Consider the following 23,776-nt stretch of genomic DNA (forward strand, 5'->3'; position numbering starts at 1 on the left):
CCATGCATTGGCTCATTCTTGTGTTTCGCAGAAGTGAGGTGATCTCTGAGACTTTTATATGAGCTTTTTGCTGAACGGGTGACAGAGTTGTGGTCACCTCGTTCAGTGTCGAAAACGAGTTCCTCAGCTGCTCGGGCCCTAAAGAGAAATGCTCCAATTCGTGCTCTCTCATGGTCACGGACCATGCAGAGAAGGGGATCCGAACTCCTGACGACTTTATAGGCTATATCCAGTACCATTTGGTCATGTAGACACTCCAAACTCAAAAGTCCACGGCCTCCCTAATGTCGGGGGAAGTACAACCGTGAGGCGGACGATTTGGGATGCAAACTCCTATAGAGATGCATCATTTTTCGGGTCTTTACGTCGAGTTGATAGTGCTCCTCCCGAGTCCACTTCACTACTCCAAACGAGTAGAGTAAGATATTATTATTCTTATTATTGTTGGTGTTGAAGTTTCATTTATTAGTGGTAAGTATAGTATGAACTGTTATCAGTTTTATTGAAACTATGCGTTTTAATAACTACTGTGTAAAGCTTTCTCAGCATTTGATAACTACTACTGAACAATTTCTTTGTTTTATCGCCGCGTCCTCCAAAGCCTACTTGATCAAAGTGTGCGTTCCAAAGTCTATTTGTCCAAAAAAAAACTTGTCCAAAAAACTTGAAAGCTCTGTATCTCAAAGATGACTATAGCATGTGTGCTAGATGCTGGATGTGCATGTGTGCCAAAAATGTGCTACATTTTTGGAAACATTATTTCAAGCTCTATCGAATTATGCAGGAATATACAGGGTGTCCCATTAAAAAAATACATCAATAGCAAATGTGTTCATAGAAACGTGAAATTTTTGACAGGAAAAAAGTGACAGCAACTTTTTGAAAATGTACATTTTCAAAAATATGCTGTAACGCAGAAACGATAATAGATATCGATATACATTTTTCACCATTGAGTTTGTCATAAAATTCGACCCCGAGAGACAGTTATCAGTTTTCATCTATCTAGTTTGGAAACAGGAGTTTCCCTTCAGCATCATTTAAAGCATTTTCTGTGATTGGGTGTTTCACCTTTTGAAAATGGAGATCTACCTATTTATCTATCCTTACGAATCCTAGAGGGCCTAAAGCAAAACCCAGGGTTTACCGGATTCCTTGTAGCTGTGGGTCGGTTTACATTGGAATCACAAACAGAAGTGTACATAGCCGGCTTTCAGAACACAATAGAAATTGTCGCCTGAGGCATACCTAGAGTAGTAGCAAACATTTACTCATAGAGAGAGAGAGAGTCAGATATTTGCTACATTGCCTGTAATTATATCTACCGCAGACATAGACGAAACGTAAGACATAAAAGTCTGCAGACCATGATCACCAAACTCGGAAAATACCTTTGATGTAGAGGAAATAGAATATATCAATTGAATATAATGAATAAGGACCATTTCGACAACTGATAGTCCCTGTTTTTCCCCCACTGAACTTCCGTGTTGACGACCTCTCGCTTGCGAGAAAACTCAACCCTGTCATTTACCCGTATTAATTTTCTCGGAATGTAACGAAGTTACGAGTTGATAGTAAAAGGAATGTGCGCCAAGAAAGTTTTTATTGCTAAAAATAGCGAGAGTTCGCCGATGCAGAATAAACAAAATGAGGAAATTAAAACCTTCCTCGGTTGCAGAAGTTGCAGGAAAAACTAAGAGTAGGCGCCATATCAGGAAAACGACGACGGTCGAATAATTTCGAATTTCTCATTTGTTTTTGAGCAAATATGTGAGCTGTTTACTTAAAATGGAGCGCCCGGAGGTTTCGAACTTAGAATACGGTTACAGTGAATGATGGTGAATGAGTTTCATTGACTTTTTCAATAGTAACATTGAAATGTTAACCAGAACTTTGTGTGTGCAGGTATCACTGAAAGACTGAAGAAAGACTTTCTGACAATTTCACTGATGGTGCAGTGCGAAAGGAAACCACTGGTTTAATTGGATAACTCTATGCAGTTTTATGAGTGAATATGATTTAGGCATTTGGGGGTTCATCAATGTTAATTTGAACTTTTCCCTTTCAGTAAAAAGTATGTTGGAATTTTTCAAAAAATCTTTCACTTGTCTTTGAAAAGAATTAGTTGGTTTCACAAAAATATTTTTTGAAAAATTCAAACATACTGAAAGGAAAAAGTTCAAATTAACATTGATGAACCCCCAAATGCCTAAATTATATTCACTCATGAAAGTGCACAAACAGAGTTATCCAATTAGACCAGTGGTTCCCTTTGTCACTGCACCATCAGTGAAATTTTCAGAAAGGCTAATCAATATCATCTTGAATCATTGTAACTTCCAACTAAAATTCAGTCTACGGAATTTATATGACAGACAACGCAAAATAACTAGAATCTATTTCCCAGCATACCTTCAGCTTATTACTAAATGATGTCATTAAACGAGGCATCTTCTACTTGGCTTTTGTGTAACCAAACGATCATTTTTTGGATGATAAAAAGTGGATCCTCTACGACAACAGAAGACGATGGGCCACTTAGGCACTCCCCAAAGGCAAAGACATAGCATAAAAGAACCATGGTTAATGTATGATGGTCAGCGGCTGGTGTGATTCACTATAACTTTCTGCAACCGCGCCAAACCATCATAGCAGAGTCCTCTTGTGAGAAAATCGATGAAATGTAGCGTATATTGCGTCAGCGTCAGCAGCAGCCGGCACTGGTCAACAGAAGAGAACCGATCCACGACAACACCCGTCCGCACGCTTCACAAATCACCGCCTGAGCGTCGAAGTTCTGTTTTACCCACCATACTCCCCAGACCTCTCACCAACCGACTACCATCTTTTCAAGCACTTCGATAACTTTCTCATCGGTAGAACTTTCGTCAATCAAGACCAGGCAAAAATGGCCTTTGTCGACTTCACGCGACAAGCACGCAATTTTTATGCTGGCGGAATTAATCGACTTTTGTTACTTTGGCAAAAAGGCACTGACTCAAATGGCGATGGTGTTCACCAAGATATTATAGTTAAAAGTAGACTCATAAAAATGGAGAAAACGTTTGAAACAACCTAATACTAGGCCTACCCTGGCTTTGCACGGGTGCAATTTAGAATCTTGAAGCGTACTTTGAGTACATGGTTTACAGATTCAACAAACTCATGTATTTCTAGTTGTCAATGCCAAATTTTTATCAGGTGCGGTCTGGAACGTGGTATAGGGATCAAAACACCCCAAATACGTATACGTCAAATTTACGAAAAAATTAACCATTTGCCAAAATTAATGAATTTTGGAATTTCTGCTCAAATCTTCCAAACAATGTGATCAAAAAAAGGTATTCAATAAATACGAACTCACGGTATATCACGTTAGGAACAATCGACAAAGTAATATTGATTGATTATTCCTATTACCGTTACGTTGGTAAACATCTTCGGGCGTCAAAATACAGTACTGTGACGCTCGAAGGTGATATTGTAGTCGCGGTTTTGTAAACGTTCAAGTTGAAATCTCACATTGAAGTGTGTATTTTTGAATACGTTAGAAGATAGTAGTCAGTATCCCTTCCAAGATAAACTCAAGTTGTTATGAATGATAAAATTTTTTAAAACCGTCTCTATTTTAGCCAAATGAGTGCGATACAGCGGGTATAGTCGAAGTAAACGATATTGTGCACATTTAAAGTTGGCCGCACTCTCAAAGGCCAAAAAACCAATACATAGAAATGAACCGGTTGCGAACTAATCCACGTGGACTGTAGAATTGGCGGTTCGTATTATATAATTTTTACTAACCAAGTTTTATGATTGGCTGAAGAGTCATAAAATTAAATTTGAAGTCATGTTGCGGTGACGAATAGAAATCAGGAATCTGTTTGAAAAATCTGTTTTTCCGTTAATCAGCTGTCGCCCCCATACGAACGACAACTCTCAGAAGTTGAGAAATTTGTGCGAGCTAAGGACTAAGGAGGTCTTACCTTTTAACGTGTGATTCCTAACACGGTTGCAGAATCATTCCAGCTTCAACCAGATAAATTCTCTCGAGAAAAATATCTAGTCGAGGCGGGAATCGAACCAACGGCCTTCCGATCGTGAGTCGGGCGCACTAACACCGCGGCCAATTCTACAATGTGGGAATCGTTATCGTCGTCATGTTCAGTTCAAGAACTGATCGCGATTTGAGTGTTGAAATTCGATATTGGGGCAGTTATAATCTGTTTAAAAATCTGTTTAAAATCTGTTTAAAATATGTTTTTCCGTTAATCAGTTATCGCCCCCATACGAACGACAACTCTCAGAAGTTGAAAAACTTGTGCTAGGAGCTAAGGACTAACGAGGTCTTACCTTTTAACGTGTGATTCCTAATCTTATCATTTTTGTTATCTGTTTAAAATGTGGCGTCCTTGGACAATTACTAATAATAATAACGAATCTGATAACAACGCAGACTTTTTCCAGTGTAGTGATTTCAATAGCGTTGGTGAACAATGCAAAAAAGAGATACCAGTGAATAAGATTCGGATGCATTTGAATATTGAAACACAGAGAGTACGTTCCACTGTATTTGAGAATCTACATCTCAAGTTTGGTTTCGAAAGAAACAAACTATTACAAGCAACATCAGATATAACCAAAATTCCTTTCTCAACTGTACGTAAAATAGTCAAAAACAACCCTAATGCACGAGAGACGCGATGTGATACAGGATTACCAAAACCTTTAGATGTTCATCTAATAAAATCATTGAGAAAACAATATACGACTGTTACAAAAGCAATGTTACATAACAAATACTAAATAAATACCTAAATATAGACAAGAACAACGGCAAAGTTTCTATTTGGACGAAACTTGGTATGACATTCACGATACAGTTACGAAAGGGTGGACTGATGGTTCGAGAATGTGTACGTCTAACATGCCTGCAAACAAAGTATCGCGACTGATCATTATAACTATTCCGTATTTCAATTTACTTCTGATGAAACAGTAATAAATGGCAATCATTATAACAATGTTTTGGAAATCTCCATTCTGCTGAACTAAGCTGAACTAAAAAGCTTCATTGCAGAGAAAATAACTTGGACAAGGTGCTAGGAAAAAGTCAATTCTTGATAAAAAATAATTTCTCTGTGATATTTTTTTCATATTGTATTGTTGAATATATATATATATATATATATATATATATATATATATATATATATATATATATATATATATATAGACACTTTTCTACATAATGAAAAGGAGTATTTTTGTGTTTCTCAGTGAAATTTTCGACTTTTTACTATAACCTCAAGTTAGTAAGTACTTTTTATCTATTGTTTTACAATTTTACTTCAATGTTATCAATTTATTGTAGATGTCTTGATAAAGGGAATAAACATTCTCGAAAGCTCGACCATATAACAAAGAGTATTCTTTAAACAACAGCCCAGCAATTTTGACTGCATCCCCAACATTATTCCGTATTTCTATATATATATATATATATATATATATATATATATATATATATATATATATGAAATCTGAAGTTTTCACGGATAGGAATATGCTGAACTGGTTTTTCCGGGTATTTGATATCACATACACGGATCAAATACCCGGAAAAACCAGTTCAGCATATATATATATATATATATATGATGTGCTGTTTTTCCGGGTGTTCATCCGTTGTGTACTATTCGATAGTCGACGTTTCGCCATCATCTCAGATGGCATTATCAAGACGAGTTACTGCTTCGCTTCGAGAGGTGTAACTGATGGCGAAACGTCGACTATCGAATAGTACACAACGGATGAACACCCGGAACAACACATCATATTCTACCATCCGTGAAAACCTACATTGTAATATATATATATATATATATATATATATATATATATATATATATATATATATATATCAATTTGAGATATTCAAGTTGAGGTGATTTTTAGAATACCACGCATTGATTTTATTGATGTCAGACTTCAAATCTGAGACACTTTCAATCATTCCATAGATTTTTAAAATAATTAGCATGGAGCAGCCCAAGGTTTGAACTTTCGGGTACGCCTGAAGTAGTTATATACCGACTGGAACGATAACTTTCAATTTCGACATATTGATACTCATCAAATGAATATGATTGAAGGAGCTGTAATGAGCTAGGCTAGGAGAAAAACCATGTCGATTGAATTTGAAAACGAGTATCTGCAAATTGATCTGATCGAAAGCTCTTCATAAGTCAAATTATATATCATAGAAATTTCATATTCTCATTCAGAATAAATGCAGTAATAAAAATAATATGTTTTATTATTGACAAGAAATGTCAAAATTCAGAATATCTCACGAAGGAAACTGTGCTTGACATTTGTGATTCCATTTGAAGGTGGCGGAGATGAAAAAACATCGTTGTTACTCGTAGCAAATCCCTTATTACGTCGAAAATAGAATGGCAGAATTTTTCGTCCTCGTTCTGATTTTCATGCAAATTGTCTTCATAACAGTTTCATAGGGTGTGCAGGTTTTGTGGTCGCTTGTCGAATAAATCATTCAGAACCCAGACTCTGTCCAATTTTGCAGGAAGTGGAAATGTGTGAAATCTTATAAGCCGACTGTACCTATATTTCCCTGGGTTCTACTCGTAATTAATATGTGAGACAGTAAACAACGGTATATTTGTAATGGGACCGGTACCTAAATGTACCTCAACAATTTCAAGAATTTGTCACTTATCCTGTGGCCGTTTTCTTAGACATATTGAGTGACACTAGACTTCTCTGGTCTACGAAATCGAATATGTGAAACATGTTCCAGGAGCCGCGTTATTATGATCCGCTTAGTTTGACCAACGTGCTGTGAACTGGCATCATTGACACTGTCAATGAAAGCAAATGATGGCTGAAGGGAGAAGCCATTGACTCAGTTACAAAATCTTGTCTTCATCTTCATTGAAATGGATGTTACACCTTTTTGTTTGTTTCTATCTCTGAAATATAGACGAAGAATGCTTTTGAAGTATGATTGTTCGACTTCAAATATTCTGCTTTCATTATAATTTTTTCGGGGGAATTTGATATTCCCTCCTTATATTAACTGCAATTATATTTCAGTACTGAAAACTTGTTAATACCTCACTGTATCAAGCGAAAGGTACTGTAGTGTATGACCCAAGTTTGATATAGATACACCTTATGCTGGTTACGTGACTGAAAATGCAGTCATTTCTCTTGGTCGATGTTAGACAGGAATTCCTTCGTTATAGAGTAGTGAAAGAGAAAAGACGTAAGCTCCGGTGTTTTCTTTCATGGTGGTGATCAATCTTCAGTGAATTATACAAAGTGTAACAAATGAACATTTTACAGGTACAAAGTGAATTTTTAAATCACTAACGACAACCCTTAGAAGACGAAACACTACAATAGCTGTCCAAAAAACAAAATATCCCACACTGATAGATTCTTCTCTGAATTGAATTCAACAAAACAATGTATTTGAAGTACAAAACCAATTTGTGATACCTGATGAAAGTGGGAAATTTCAGGGGGATACAAAATTGCTCCATCTGTTCGGGTGTGAAATGAACAAATTTTATGATTCAGCGATTCTGCGGGAAAACCGCTCAACGCCACAAACAACAACGAGACAAGCAGACAATCAAACGAACATTCTGTAAACAAAGAATCGTTCGTGGTTTCATTGAAACCGATCAACAGATGGAACTATGGAACGTGAAAATAATATAGAGGGAGATTCTGAGAAATTGTAGAAGAAGAAAATGAAATACAATAGTTCATATTTTGAAAGTGGGTAATTCTCTCATCGATTATATTTTACAGAAGAAAATTGTTCGATACCATGACAGATGTTGGTGTTTTTCACCCGCTCAAGAAATGTTGTTTCCGTTTGTCCAATATGGAACATGTATCAACTTTGATCTCTGTAATTGATTGGAATGGACGCGTACACTCCTATTCTGTTTACTTAACATATTTACCAATATTCGCTTATAGATTATCGCCAAATTTTCTAGTATCTGCCGAAATACCTAGCAAAGTATTGTTGAATTCTACATAGTATTTTACGTTTGGTGACTTAAACATACTTTATTTGACTACGTTCATGTAAATTACATTTGTAGCAAGTCATATTACAAAAATTGGAAAAAAAATGGATTTGAATATAATTGCATTTGTATGTAGGAAAACAAAATCATGGAGTCAGTCAGAAACACTGAATACACTGAATATAAAGAAAACTTTTCTGATAAAGAGTTGTTCTATGAATATTGGGCATCAGTTTGCCTCTAGAACGAGTTGGATAATTATGTTGCTGGAAAGGTGTATTATGCTTGTTTCTATAAACGTATATACACAATTCATAAATATAGAGACCAGCAACAGTTAGTATCTTGAAATTTTTGAAAGCATTTCTACATGATTCTCTCCAACCAATACCGGCAATGATTCTTACTGCATATTTTTGCAAAATAAATATTCTTTCAGCAGCAGATCCGGTACCCCAATTCAAAATTCCATATCTCAAGTGGCAGTTTATGGTCGCATAGTATAAGCTCAGTAAAATCTCTTTACTACAAAAATTAGCCATGAATCTCAGAGCATAGCAGTTTTTTCTCAATTTAATACAGAGGGTCTCAATATGAGGAGTCCATGTGAGTTTGTAGTCCAAGGTGACGCCTAACATTTTTGTAGAAGTACAAGATTCAATTGGCAGATCCCCATTTTCATGGATAACAAAATGTTCGGGCCACTTCATCATCACAGTTTTAGATGTATTGAGTGTTAGGTGATTTTTTTCTGCCCATATGTTTACTTGTTTATGTACATCCTGGGTTCTTTCCTGTAGGGTCGTTACATCAATTTCCTTCACTATGAAATTTGTGTCATCTGCATGACGAAACGTCGGATAGGAAATCTGAAAACACCATTATGTAGCAGGGAAAAGGTGGCAATGTGGAAGTGCAATTTATTTTCGAATCCTTCGAAAAATAAAGCCAGAAAAAAATGAAAATAATTTTCCGAAATTTCTGTTTTTTCCTGATATCTCCAGATATGCTCGGAATTTCAGAACTTTCCCAACATATTGTTAGTCAGGTAAATGCACAACTTTGCCCCGATTCAACCATATTCGTATCTCTCATAGTTTCCGAGATCCCAATGGTGAGGATCGAATTTTAAACACCCTTTATATTTCACAAGTGAAAAGACCTGAAGATCAATAATAGATATCAATATATACAAGGTCTCAGAGTCCAATGAAATAAAAATTAGTATTTGAACAAAATATACTCATAAAAAATCAAATCAGGAGTCCATTCTTCTTTTCTAGTATTTTTCATTAACTGAGGTAGGTAGAAGAATTATGTATCTTATAATTTAAAAGACCGAAAGATTACATATACGTATCATTAGATATAGGGTCCAATGAAATAAAAAAGGCTAATTTCAGTTAAGCAAAACATATGAAAAATGAATATTATGAGTTTATTCCATGGTTTTCCAATATTTTTCAATCACTTAAGTACGCAGAAAAATATATCTCACAAGTAGAAGTGCCTAACCTATATTATGTAGGTCCAGATGAAATAAAAATTACTAGCTTTAGGTTGAATATGAGGTTGTTTCAAAAGTTTTATCCGTTTATTGAATTGAAACGGTATATTTTTAGGAAAGATTAATTTTTGGGAAATAAAGTTTTTGGCCTTCTACTTCTCCATTACATTCGTAATGGAATCGAATCAGATATCATTCACAGGATTCCTACATAATATAATGAATGAAAAAAGTAAAATTTCACTTACATGGAACCCTATCATCCTCACTGCAAGACATCCGATGTTTCGCCGTAAAACACTTGCCTTCTCGGCTCTTGAGTAGCAAATACGGATAACATCATTGTCATGCGTTTTTTGTTATTCATATTTCAATAATTATTTATTCTACTGTGTCGTGGTATAATATACTGATCGATAGAGAATTTCATACTCTATACATTGATTCAGTTCATTGTTTTATTCTCTAGGTCTGGCCTCCAGCGACTTTTTTCTCTTCGCAGACCTCAAAAAAATGCTCAACAGTAAGAAATTTCTTTCGAATGAAGAGTTTATTGCTGAAACGGAGGCCCATTTTGGTAGAAAAGATAAATCTCATTCTACAAAAGTGGTATGTTAGAGCGGTGCTGGAATGATCGAGATTACGTTGATGAATAAAACACATTTTTATCAAAAAAAAAGCTTTTCATTTCTCAGGCCCGGGACTTTTCAGCCCATGTGTTACATCCTGTATGAGATATTTTCAGCATTTTCCCTTCAATATCATAACTTGTCTCATCTACCTTATTTGTGCCACGAACGAATTTAACCGTAGAAAACAGGAAGCAGAGCGCCGCAAAATATATTTTTCGCTAGCATCATGAATTCCGTGACCTGGAACGAGCAAACTTATAATACGATTCGCTTTTGTTTCAGAGAGGTAGATGTCTATGAATTTCTCTTGACGTGTACCGTCTAAAATTTCCTTCAGTTTCAAACGTGACGTGAAACTTCTTTTTTATTTCGTTTCTCTTGTTCTGGTGGTAAGTAGTGAAAAACAAGTTATCGAATCATAAGAGGCTGACGCTAGAGGTATTTCGCTATTCGATATTTGCCAGGAAATTGATATATGTCAGGAGTATTGGAAAGTTCAAAGGTACGGAACTAGTCGATAATTCATGAGTCAAACGTACTTAAATATTCACTCCAAGGTAATATTCCGAAGTGAAGTAGAAATTGCTCTACTCAAGGGTATACCAGACACTGACTCTTACGGTCAGTGAAATATAAGAAGGATCTTACAATCGCGTCCAAATCGCAGGATAATATAAAGAAGGCAAAACAATTCGAACAAATAACAGTTCTGGTAATACCAACAACGGCTGTGGTAACGATGATCGAAATGTCGTGAAATAATTCAGTCTGAAATCTTTTTCCTTCTTCTTTTTCAGCAAATTCAAAAAATCGCCCGTTCCCATGTGAACCGCTGACAATGCTGAAGTAGAATCTCGCGATTCTGGGAAACTGATGTGCAAGCAATCTTATCTTCATGGGAAGAATACTTTTATAATTCAGTCTTAATTTTGCTCTCACACTGTTAACACTAATTTCTGTTAATAAAATTTGATTTTAAAAAAGGACTTTGACATTCGAAATGTATATTTGGCGCAGTCGGTAGGATACTCAAAATTGAACGTATTGAACGTGCAGCTTTCGTTTCAACGATTCATCGGGTATCGAACTTGTTTTTTGTCTTGTGGAGGTGTTTGTGAAGGAGTGACTCTTCCAACCTCAAGAAACCCAATCCATCGTGGAGCTTTAGCTACCCTCAACAGGCAGATCATCGGGGGGTGGAACAGAATCGTTCAGTCTCGCAAGGAAGTCTTTCTGGAAATCAAAAATCGAGGAACCAGTCGTCCACCTTATAAAGGATGCTCAAAGTTCTTACAATTTTAATATTATCTAGAACTCTCGGACTCCAGGAAAATATATCTAAACAAAACTCAAAGAACAATCCAGGACTTATTCCTTTCAAACTTGGAACAGTCAGGGTCGAAACGTACGCATATTCACTTATACATTATTATGATTTAAAGGTAAATAAATTGAAATTCCGCTCACAAAATGTGAGGCCACTTGTAGGCGGCCACAAAGACCACTCATGGGACACGTCTATCTATTTAAATATAGATAAATTTATGATAGACTCCACAATATTTTACCACATCCACTCAAAACAAAACGTGGTCTTATAAATGGCGTTGGATCCATTTTCAAGTCAATCACAGAAAATTTAGGTTCCAGCGATGGTGAAAGATAATCAAAATAATCTAGTAACGAACATGAAGAAACAAAACTCACTCTCAATCTCATTAATTGATCAGTTCAATAGTACAGTTCAGCAAGTGAAACAAAACCTAACATAAAAATAAATCAAATAGCAAAAATTGTTGAAAATCAAACGTACAAAGAAAACTCTATGTTCATCAAAGACATCGTGAATCAGAAAATCAATACATTTCAAATCATAAATTCAATTTTGCAAGATGTTGAAAACTCAATACAATTTTCCAGGCTGAACATTCTTCATCCTAGTATGATAAAAACGAAAGATTCGTTCAAGGAACTGCAAAAGTTGAATAAAATTGTTGAGAAAGACCAACTACCATTGAAAATAAGTCTCAAGAATACTTTGCTTTATGAAAAAATCATAAGCCTTAAAAGCTATATATCAAATTTCAGAATAACCTACATCTTGCATATTCCAATTACCCGTTCCTCAAATTTCCATTACTATCACCCTATTTTCTGTTCCGATATTAATTAACTTAGGGTCAGTTTAAGGTTGTTGTACCTCAAAACGAATATTTGTCAAAAACGAAAAGTTGTACGCATTCTTGAGCAATCCTTGTTTGGAGATCTCCCATCGAACATATATCTGTCCGTCCACTAACATCAGAGAGCTGACAGAAGACAATACATGCGAAATCCAGCTAATCAATGTCCAGAACACTTCCACTTGTAAGGATACAATCATACATTAATCGTGACGAGCCATCAGACAACTAGACAACTCAAACAAATGGGTTGTCCTCCTACCGGCTCAACACACTACTAAACTAAAGTGCCAGAACCAGAACAAAATCGAGAACCTACCACATGGAAGTTATTTTATCGAGATTCCAATTGGATGCCAGTTATCCTGTGGCAACCAAATCATAATCAACGATCACCAAGTTACCAATAGTGAACCAATCATCTTACCAGACTTGGACCAGAGCCAGAGCCATCCAAATCAATAGGGATCCAACTTGATGACCTGAACGTGGACGAACTTCATTCAATAAAAACAGCAATAATGGAAAACGAACCGATTATATTCTTCAAAGACTTAGCATATATCCCAAGTTTTTGGACGATGTGTATCTACCTGGTCCTAGTATCAATTTGTTCGTACCTAGTGCACAAGAAGATTGGCTTCAGAAGGTACAAAACCAAGGGATCATCCGAACCAAATCAAGACATTGAAATATCTAGGGTTCAACTTCCTCGCTGACCCTCCTATGTTGAATCTTCAAGGGAAGGAATTATATCGCCCGTTCCCATGTGAACCGCTGACCATTCTTGGAAACTGATGTACAAGCAATCTTATCTTCATGGAAAGAATACTTTTATAATTCAGTCTTAATTTTGCTTTCACATTGTTAACACCCATTTTTGTTAGTAAAATTTAATTTTTTAAAAAGGACTTTGAAATCTGAAAATTATATATCATATCATTATTTATTGAGGTTTTCAAACATTCAAAACTTTTATAGGAGTATGTATGTGTGTATGTACGAGGGTGGTCTGAAAAGTTTCCGACCTAACAAAGATACAAGACATTTTTCATATTTTTTTTACTCCTCAACATATTTTCATTTCAACTCTGCACACTTCTACCAGCGATGCTCACATCTCTGTATCCCGTCCAAATAGTACTAGGAGTTTTATTCTGCAAAATAATTGTTTACTAAGGTTGCATTTGACGATAATTTTTAGATGAAGGAACGAACAAAAGTCACTTGGGGCTAGATCTGGTGAGTAAGGCCGATGGTCAAACAGTTCAAGCCGTAATTCGTGGATTTTCGCTATGGCAACTGCAGAGGTGTGAGACGATGCCTTGTCTTGGTGAAACAGGATTTTCTTTTTCTGCAAATGTGGCTGTTTTTCTGCAAGTTCTGCATTCAGCTTGTCGAGTTAAGATGCGTAGTATGCTCCTATATTGGTTTTTCCTTTTTGAAGATAGTTCATTGAAATGACTCCATGAATATCCCAAAAAACAGTTGCCATTACTTTTTGCTGTTTTGAAGCCGGTTCCCCATTTGCAGTCCACTGTTTGGACTGAATTTTTGTTTCAAGCGTATAATGGTGTATTCAAGTTTCATCTACAGTAGTTAATCGGCGCCAAAACTTGGGTTTATTGTGCCTAACTAAACTGCGTCAACAGAGTGTTGGAAATATTCATTCGAACACGTTTTTGGTCTAATGTGAGCAAACATGGCACACAACACACATACAGCCTTCTCATGCCTGAATGTTGATTTAATATGTAACAAACACGTTCTTTTAACATGTTTATAACCTCTACTACATTTTTCACGTCGATTTAGCGGTCTCTTACGACCATGTTTGATTTCAGCTGTCCAAAATTTCATTGTGGTGCCGAGCCTCCATACACAGAATCCAACTCATCTTTGATTTGCATAGGCGTATTGCCTTTCATAAAAAAATATTTAACGACAGCTCGATACTCGATATTGTCCATTTTCATAAAAACACTCACATCAACTCACTCAAACTACTGTTACATAAAAACTGCGCGTCCAAAATGACTGAAACTTTGGTGACTAACTGTCAACAGATGAACAACGAATTTCACTAGCTTTTATTTACGAGTGCTGCTTTCTTCATGTCGAGGTCAGAAACTTTTGTATGTTTGTTTTCCATTTCTCCGAAACTATTAGTCAGATTGTGGTCATTCATGTTTATGACACATAGATATTCACTTCGCCATAGGCAACAGTGCCAAGTTTCTTGTTCAACAAAGGTTTAGCAAAGATTAGTTTAAATTACAGAGTTGCCTTTTGCGGTGACATAATAATGATAATAATAATACATTTATTTATCCCTAAAAGATCATTCACATGATATAGGATATGTCATAAAATACAACACAGGAAACAGTGAAAACAATAAATAAGCAAAATCTACGTGTTACATTATTCATTTCAACAGTGTAACAAGTCGTATTGTCATGAAAGAAATGAGTACTTTTTCTTATGATGTTATCAAAAACGGTGTTGAGGAAGTGATGACAGAAATGTCTTGTCCCGAAACTTTGAAGTACACCAGAAGGGATGATAGTGTTCCATGTAATTTTAACCTTTTTTATCGATTACATTTCGTTCATTACGTTGTGTGGCGTTCTTATAACGAATGTTTGGGGTGAAAACTGAGTTTAAAAATCAATTTTTGTGTAATTCGATATTCATGTGTTGTTTCCTTTCATTTAATTCAATCTTCATTTGAAGATTTGAAGTAATTTCAGAAATTATCCATAATGTTCCAGAACTCTCAACAACATTCGAAACTGTTCGAAAATGTTCCATAACTACCTGGGATATTCCGGGATGTTCCCAAAAGTTTCAGGCTATTCCCAAACATTCCATGACCTTCCAAAATGTTCTGGTGTATTCTGGAAGTTTTGGATCCTCTCTAATTATCTGGACTGTTGTATAAGTGTATTTGATCTGTGCGTGCCAAAATTCTCGATAAAATCTAAAAATAATTATCTAGCCTACTTTGATGATGTATTGATGGAGAAAATTAGAACTAAAGCAAAATTTTGGTGTGAATACAGAAGAAACGGCGACATTCACGGTTTTCACGAATCCAAACGTCTTCGAGTAGAAATCAAAAGAGCCATTGGATTAGCTCATAAAAAATTCATTCAGAAAACTGAGAGCAAGATCATTCATATCCCCAATAAATTTTGGTCAATCATTAGCAAGTCCCTACATGCCCAAAGTTTTCAAAAAAATTGTATGACATGAGCCAACCGATATGCCGACATCCTCAGGAACTTCTCTAAAAACAATTGTCTCCACTTTCTCAATATTTTCATCGGTTGTCGTCATAGACCGTCTGTGAAAATCTTGTACCACTTGCAAACGTTTTTCTTTCTCAGAGTACAATTACCAACACTGTCAACATTTCAAATTTTTTTGAGCACTTTATTCCATGTTTTACACAAAATCCGATCCATTTTCATCGATGGCAGAAAATCGCCGAACATGCAAAACACTTCTAACTTTTATGTCTCTCACCAACCGAATACACATGCTAAACAGCTGAAACTATGAACGTATATTCGAAAAAATAAAAGAAAAAACACCATTCGAATGTACTTAGCCCGCAATCTCGCATGTTCTGAATTGGTCTAGAACTTTCAATAAAGCGGAACTGCTACCCCTTATATCCCTTATATAAAAGTACAGCCTTTAGGTAAAAACGGGAACCTTTTTCAGGGAGAAGACACATATATTCTACTGCCCGGGCGAAACAAGGTCGATTCGCTAATAACAAAAAGAAACAATGTGTTCGTATTAGTTTTGTGGTTTCACAGCTAATGACGCATAACTCACAAATGTTCCAAATTCATCTTCGAATGTGTTTCACTCATGCACTAGGCTTTTATTATTATGTTTCCACACGATTCGTGGTAAATGAATTGGTGATGTAAATGCAAAATGGATGAAATATGCAAATGAATGCGATTTGAATAATTGAAACTCATGTTCCATCGAATCAGTTAATTCGTTCCAGATTACAATTGAATGTTTTACTCTCATATATATGACACGGTGGAAATGTAAATTTGCTGAAAATTTGTTCATAAATTCCCCGAAAACCATGTTAGGGTTTTTTCATAAACTACACCTTACGATTTGATCTAACTAAATTCACTTGTTTTCGTAATATCGTCGAATGGCATTGCTGGCTGGATGGCGCACGCGCTTTCATATGAGGCAGCGGGCGGGCCTAGTACTATCGAGAATGGAGACTAGAAACTTATCGCTTCGCATTGAAGCTTTGCGCCATCTATTATACAGTTTGACAACTATCGGACAGGAAATAGTTATTTCTAGTCCCCTAGATGGCGTTACACCAGGAAACGCGCGATAAGCATAAAAGAGCGGTAAAGCTTGTGTTGAAAGCAAAAACAGTAGGTGCTTTTTAGGTCCTAGATACGCAATAAGAGAGGAATTTCAAATATTTCAACTGAGGAGCCCCCCGTGTGGGTAAAAGAGGCCCTTGTGACGAGGTTCACCAGTTGCTCTCCACTCAGATGACGATCGTTTTGATTCCGGAGTTGAGTGATGGATCCATGTTTCATCCATTGGCACATATCGACGCAAAAATTCCGATTTGTTATGTTTGAATATGGCTAGAACTGCTCAGAATCATCAAGACGTTCTTGTTTTTGGTCAACAGTGAGAGCCCACTTTGAACTAAACTTTCTCATAGTCAAATGCTCATGCAATATAAAGCCAACACGTTCTTTTGATATCGTTACAATATCAGCTAACTCACGCAACTCTAGTTTTCGATCATTCAAAACAATTTTGTGGTTTTTATATGTTTTGTGGTGTTGCTGCCTCATTTGGAAGTCCACTGCGTTCTGCGTCATCGCTATCTCTACGACCACTTTTTGGCCTAAGATGAAAACAGAGATTGCGTCTTTTGATGCAACCAACTGATCTTCAGCCTTTTCCGTTTCAGTAAATGTTCACACTCATTTATTTTATCATTCTGGGAATGAAGACTTATTTTTTTATCAAAGTATGCGCTGGTCAGGCCCTATCCCCGAAGCCCCAATACATTCGAGAGGGTGCGCCAGCATTATCAACCAACGACCACTTCCCACACCGTGGGGTGAGTGATCATTGGGTCCGAGAATCATGTGCCCTGAGCAAGCGCAGTGAGCCAAGAATGACAGCCTTCTGCATCTATCCGGCTGAGATTCATGCCTTAGTGCGGCAGGCCGGTATGATTTCAAGATACGAGGGTGTAGAGGGCATCATTCCACCAAGGACTCCAATAATCAGAACAACCATCTTGATAGAATGGTCTGGATAGAGCCTGCGGAGTTCGAAGAGAAAATATCGATATTTTATCTGTTTCTCCTCCTCTTTTCGGACGATATTCGTCTCGCCAGGAGCTGAAAACTCCACGACAAATATCGTTTTGCTCTGGTGGTCGAGAATGACATCAGACATATTAGCTTGCATAAGCCTGAGGGTGGGGAATGAATAGTTCCAATAAATTCGGCACTTCTCGTTCCCCACAACGTATTCAATATCCCCTGGAACGTAGGGCAACACCGGTGTCTCGTGATGGTAATATAACACTCTTGGGGCCGCTTTATGTCGATGTATATAGGCCGAGACCGCATATGCTGAACATGCTGATAGCAAGTGCATTAGGGTTTCGGGCGCCTCGCGGCAGGCCCTGCACCTTGTGTCAGGAACATCTATACCCAACACGCGACTGCAGTAGACTAACGTGTTGAAGACACCATCCTGGCAAGCCATGATGAACCCCTCAGTTTCCGACTTCGGCCCACTCGACCTGAGGAAAGCAAAAGCCAGGCGCTTTGATAAGCCAAAGACTCCAATGTTGTTGAAGAAGACCCCATGCATTAGCATATCCTTGTGTTTCTGCACAAGTGAGGTGACCTCTGCGGCTTTTATATGAGCTTTTTGTTGAACGGGTTTCAACTCGGTGACAGAGTTGTGGTCACCTCGTTTAGTGTCGAAAACTAAACCGAGTTCCTCAGCTGCTCGGGCAGCTGCCCTAAAGAGAAATGCTCCAATTCCTGCTCTCTCATGGTCACGGACCATGCAGAGAAGGAGATCCGAACTCCTGACGACTTTACAGGCTATATCCAGTATCATTCTCTTAAGTAGACAAACTCAAAAGCCCACGGCCTCCCTGTTGTCGGGAGAAGTACAACCGTAGGACGGACGATTTGGGATGCAAACTCCTATAGAGATGCATCATTTTTCGGGTCTTTACGTCGAGTTGATACAGTTCCTTCCGAGTCCACTTCACTACTCCAAACGAGTAGAATAAGATTGGCATATTTGTTGCAGCAACTTTGTTCTTCCCCGACAGTTCCGATGACCAGATCTGTCGTAGTTTGTGCTGATACTTGCCGCGAAGAGAGTTCTTCACTGCTATTACCTCTTGTGAGTGGCGTTGTTCCAACCCGAGGTAAGTATACGTCTTTCCGGCATCCAAATGGTGTAGGATGCTTCAATCTACGAGCTGTACATCCTCTCCGTAATTCCCGCATCGTCCCCTTTTAAGATGGATCATTGCACATTTGTCTATCCTGAATTTCATACCGATAGCATGCGTGTACTCTTCCACCACCCTCAAAGAATTATTATTATTATTAGTAATTCAGCAAACCAACGTTCAATTGTTGTCTCTGATGGAGCGGAATCCTTATAACACTTTTCAAGCCATTGCTTTGCTTGAACAGTATTTTTTCCATCAAGAAGCAGTATGAAATCAAAACAAGAAATTGTTTTTCATTCATTGTTTTGAAAATAACAAAAGTTGTGTAACTCTTAGCAAAATATCTCACAAATATTCAACGAAAGTCATTTTTTGTGGAGGAAAAAATCAGTTTTTTATCGACCTTTTTTTTGGGGAATTGTTACCTTCCACAATCTGAAAAAATATAAAAATTATAATGGAGAACTTTATACAAGTGTAGAAGGGCAAACTTTTTAGTTTACCCCGATAAGTTACTGCGTAAAAATCATAGTATTTTTTACAAAAAAAATCTTCTATTTATCAGTAACTTGTCGTATTTCACAATTTTGCCTATCAAAAAAAAAAAAAAATTATTAAGAAATTATACTTATCTTTTACGTTTCGGAGGCCAAAATCTGCCTCCGTCTTCAGAAATGGATAAAAATTCGAATATATACGCAGTTATTCCTTTTTTGAGAGCTTATTTCTTTACTTCTTCGACAGATGTCAAAGAAGTTTTGAAATATGAGTAAAATAACATGAAACTTCAACAGCTTTCTTTTCTAACTGAAAAAGAGGTGAATGCAATAAGACTAGCGCCATCTATATGTTCGGCTCAGGACTTTTCAGCCCATATAGTTAGTACACATCCTAATTTGGTGGGATTTTTTTTCAATTCGTGTAGAGGCTGCGATAACTGAACAATATTTTATTTGCTACCATCATCTATATGGATATCACATTAGTACTTCTCTTGATATCAATTGAATCATCATAGTTCCACATTTATACCAAGAGAAACAAAAAGTTATAGAGGCACTTGGTATATCTGACCAACAATATCCCTCCGTAACGAAGATGAAAGCACCATTTATTGGTATAAACCACCACCTCCATCCTCCCTCACTTCCCCATCCGAAACTCCGTACTTACTTGTTCTTAGAATCACCGGTATCTTGTTCGTCTCCCGCCTTTGGCGGTGCGACGTCCGGTGCCGCCGCAGTGGGTGGCAGCGAGCCGCCTCCTTCGCTCGGAGCGTCCATCGAACCTTCGCACATCACACACCCATCAGGTCCGAGATGACGGCTCTATGCGTTCCAGTCTGCCGGATTGTCACATGCACCGGATCTGCAGAAAGACAACAAGTTATTGGGGACTGCTTAAGAAAAAATAGAAGAAAATAGGTACATATACAGGGGGTCCAGTGGAAAACATGCCACTCTCTACAGGGTGTAACATTGTTGAAACAAAGTTGAAATAAATAATGACAGCGTACGCAGCGCCCTCTAGATGTTACACGAAAATTAATACGAAATTATGATTTCCCACGTCAAAAAAACCCCGGTTTCCGAATTTCGTGCAAATAACTTATTTTTTGCAAGAGTTATTTTCAAAAAGCGAAAAAAAAATTTCGATTTCAACACCCCGTATCTCCGAAACGAAGTATTTTCGGACACAAGTTCATATAGACTTTTTTTCTTAAAATTGTCTCAGGAATACATCTCTTCAATATTTTAACGTACTTATGTTACACCCTATATATTTCGACTCCTATAGAAAATATGCAAAACACGTTAAACTCATTTTTGAGAGGAACATTTTATGGGCAAGGCGGACAGAACTCCTGAAATGTTGAATGGAAAGGGAGGTTGAGTGATACCTTATTTCAAAGGTCACTCAGCTACCTTTTCAAAAATATCGAATACTTAACCTTTCTTTCAAGTATTTTTCCCATTATTTTCTAAACAGTAATGAAATCTGCTCTCAAAGTCCTCTCTAACATTCTGAAAAAACTTCTGCCTGAAGTCCTTCACACGCATCTGTTATTCATCTCTTCAAATCTTTCAAATCTCAATGTTGCGTTTCATAAGCAATCGTTTTCATATACAACCATAGGGAAATAATCTAGGAGCCATAAGTCGGGTTATCGTGGTGTTCATTCTATTGCTCCTCTTTGACCAACCCATCTGCCAGGAAATCCTTCATTTAGCCACTGTCTAACTGGGAGAAAAAAAATTTGTGTGGCGGAACTGCATCTTATGAAAATTAGGGTAAGTTAGCTTTATAGAAAAATTTGTAATTCTAATAAGCTCATTGAAAATTCATTCTAAGTTTTAACATTCACAACAGTTGAGCATGGAATTAGCTAGATAGATCTCTATTATACTAATGAAAATTGGGATAATAAGCGTACTGGATTGTAGGCCGATTGAAAATTCAGCATTAAAGTTTAACATTCAAAACAGTTGGGTATGGCTGGGGTAGATATATCTTTATTACTTACGTAAATTTGGTTAATGAATAGGCTCATTAAAAATTTGACATGGAAGTTTCAATATTCAAATCAGTTGGGTATAAATAAGATTAGGTAGATAGATCTTTGTTACTGACGAAAATTGGGTCAATGAATAGACTCATTAAAAATTCAACATATTCAAATCAATTGAGCATGGGAGTAGGTAGATACAAGTAGATCTCAATGACTAATTTGGTCAATGAGCGAAATAAAAAAAATTGGTAATATTAGGCTCATTAATAATCAATTATGAAGTTCAACATTCAAATCAGTTGAGTATGGGATTAGGTAGATAGATCTCAATTTCTAACAAAAATTTGGTCAATAAACGAAATAGAAAAATTGGTAATTCTATTAGACCCATTAAAAATCGATTCTCATTTTTAATATTCAATAAAATTGAGTATGTGATTGGGTAAATATATCTTTATTATTAACGAAAATTGGATCAATGAGTAGGCTCATTTGAAATTCAACATTCAAAACAGTTGAGTATAGAATAAGGTAGATAGATCTTAACTAGCAATAATTTGTTCAATGACCAAAATAGAAAAATTTGTGATTCTAGTCGGCTCATTGAAAATCAATTATGAGTTTCAACATTGCAAAAAATTAGGTATGGGATTGGGTAGATATATATCTGCATTACTAACGAAAATTGGGCCAATGAATAGGATCATTAAAAATGTAACATGGAAGAGTCAACGTTCAAATCAGTTGGGAATGGGATTGAGTAGATATATCTTCATTACTAACGAAAATTGGATCAATGGATATGCTCATTGAAAATTTAACATATTCAAATAAGTTGAGTATGGGAGTAGTAGGTAGATAGATCTTAATGACTTACAAAAATGTGGTCAATGAGAGAAATAGAAAAATTGGTAATTTCAGTAGGCTCGTTAGAAATCAATTATAAATTGCAACATTCAAAAAAGTTGAACATAGGATTGGGTAGATATATCTTTTTTCTACCAAAAATTAGGTCAATGGATAGGCTCATTGAAAATTCAACATGGACATTTCAACATTTAAATCAGTTGAGTATGGGATTAGATAGATAATTTGGTCAATGAACGAAATAGAGAAATTGGTAATTCTAGTAGGTTCATTAAAAATGTAACATGGAAGTTTCAACATTCAAATTAGTTGAGTATGGGATTATATAGATATATCTTCATCACTAACGAAAATTAGGTCGGTAAATAGGCTCATTAAAAATTTTACATGAAAGTTTCAACAAACAATTCAGTTGAGTTTGGGATTAGGTAGATAGATCTTTATTACTAACGAAAACTGGGTCAATGAACGTACTAGAAAAATTGATGATTCTAGTAGGCTCATTAAAAATGTATTCCAACATTCAGTTTGAGAGAGTAAAGTTGAAGTCACCCAAGCAAGTCGCCAGCAACAGGACACCTTGCGAATGAAGTATTACCAAAGTCACCAATCATACTCAAATCATTAGTGTTTGGAGGCCTGCCAAATACTTACATTTACTATATATCTTCACCTTTCAGGCTCCTCTACACCCCTTTAGCCTTTTTTTGCACAAGTCTTTTTCTCGAAAATTCCATTAGTAAATGATTCTTTCACATTCATTCTCGCATTCATCATGACCATATATTATAACAAGCGCTTCGTCACACAAACTTTTGTTTCCGATTGAAGCCGGGAGACAAGCTCAGATCAGTGGCAGAATTTTTACAGTTGGAAGGCTCGGTTTTGCTTATTACAGTTAACTTTGAATTCACTTCAAAAACCTACAATACCTACAAATCGAATGCTCTTTCCAATATTCGTTTTGGCAGACATGATCCTCCTCAGTTTTTTTTTCATCTAATCGCTCTTCCAGAAATAAACCCGTGTAATTTTTATTTCACTTGTATCTACATTACTCAAATGCGATCGTAGCTTCACGAGTGATTTCTGGAAATACAAATCCAATATCGCTCAAAGCATTCGTACAGTTTGGAATACTAATAAGCTGCAGATATTGGTACAAATGTTGAATTGAACGAGAAAGTAGTAAGCTAACACGCGTATATGATTTATTTCACACACGGCGGATTCTTCGAATTGATCTAAAATGGAAATCGACGTAGATGGTTTTTGAAAGTATTATTCTCGAATATTGATGAAGGTAACAATGAAATGGAAATGTTGCATATTTTCAGATTACAATAAATATAATCTACAGCATGGCAAATCAGGCAATGCCTCTGAGATGCGCAAACGATAAAGAGAAATGGTAACTGTCCACTACCAACTTTAATCAGGAAGTTCATCCGGGTCTTCCTTTAGTGCAGGTTGCAAATAATTGAAAGATAATAAG

General features: G+C 36.5%; 1 protein-coding gene across 2 annotated transcripts in view; it reads right to left on the reverse strand.

Annotated features, from left to right (window-relative positions):
- The window catches only part of LOC111504846 (adenylyl cyclase 78C), a 215,956-nt gene that overhangs the window by 150,181 nt on the left and 41,999 nt on the right, over positions 1–23,776 (reverse strand). For both annotated transcript variants that reach the window (XR_012464500.1, XM_074170986.1), the window contains exon 2: positions 20,079–20,273. Coding sequence is in view for 1 of the 2 variants with exons in the window: in XM_074170986.1 (XP_074027087.1) it covers positions 20,079–20,203 (125 nt within the window). In the remaining variant the exon portion in view is untranslated. The remainder of the gene's footprint in view (positions 1–20,078; positions 20,274–23,776) is intronic.

The sequence above is a fragment of the Leptinotarsa decemlineata genome, unplaced genomic scaffold (assembly GCF_025532065.1).
Source record: "Leptinotarsa decemlineata unplaced genomic scaffold, Ldec_3_MD MMD2_tig00000008_RagTag_RagTag, whole genome shotgun sequence".
NCBI lineage: Eukaryota > Metazoa > Arthropoda > Insecta > Coleoptera > Chrysomelidae > Leptinotarsa > Leptinotarsa decemlineata.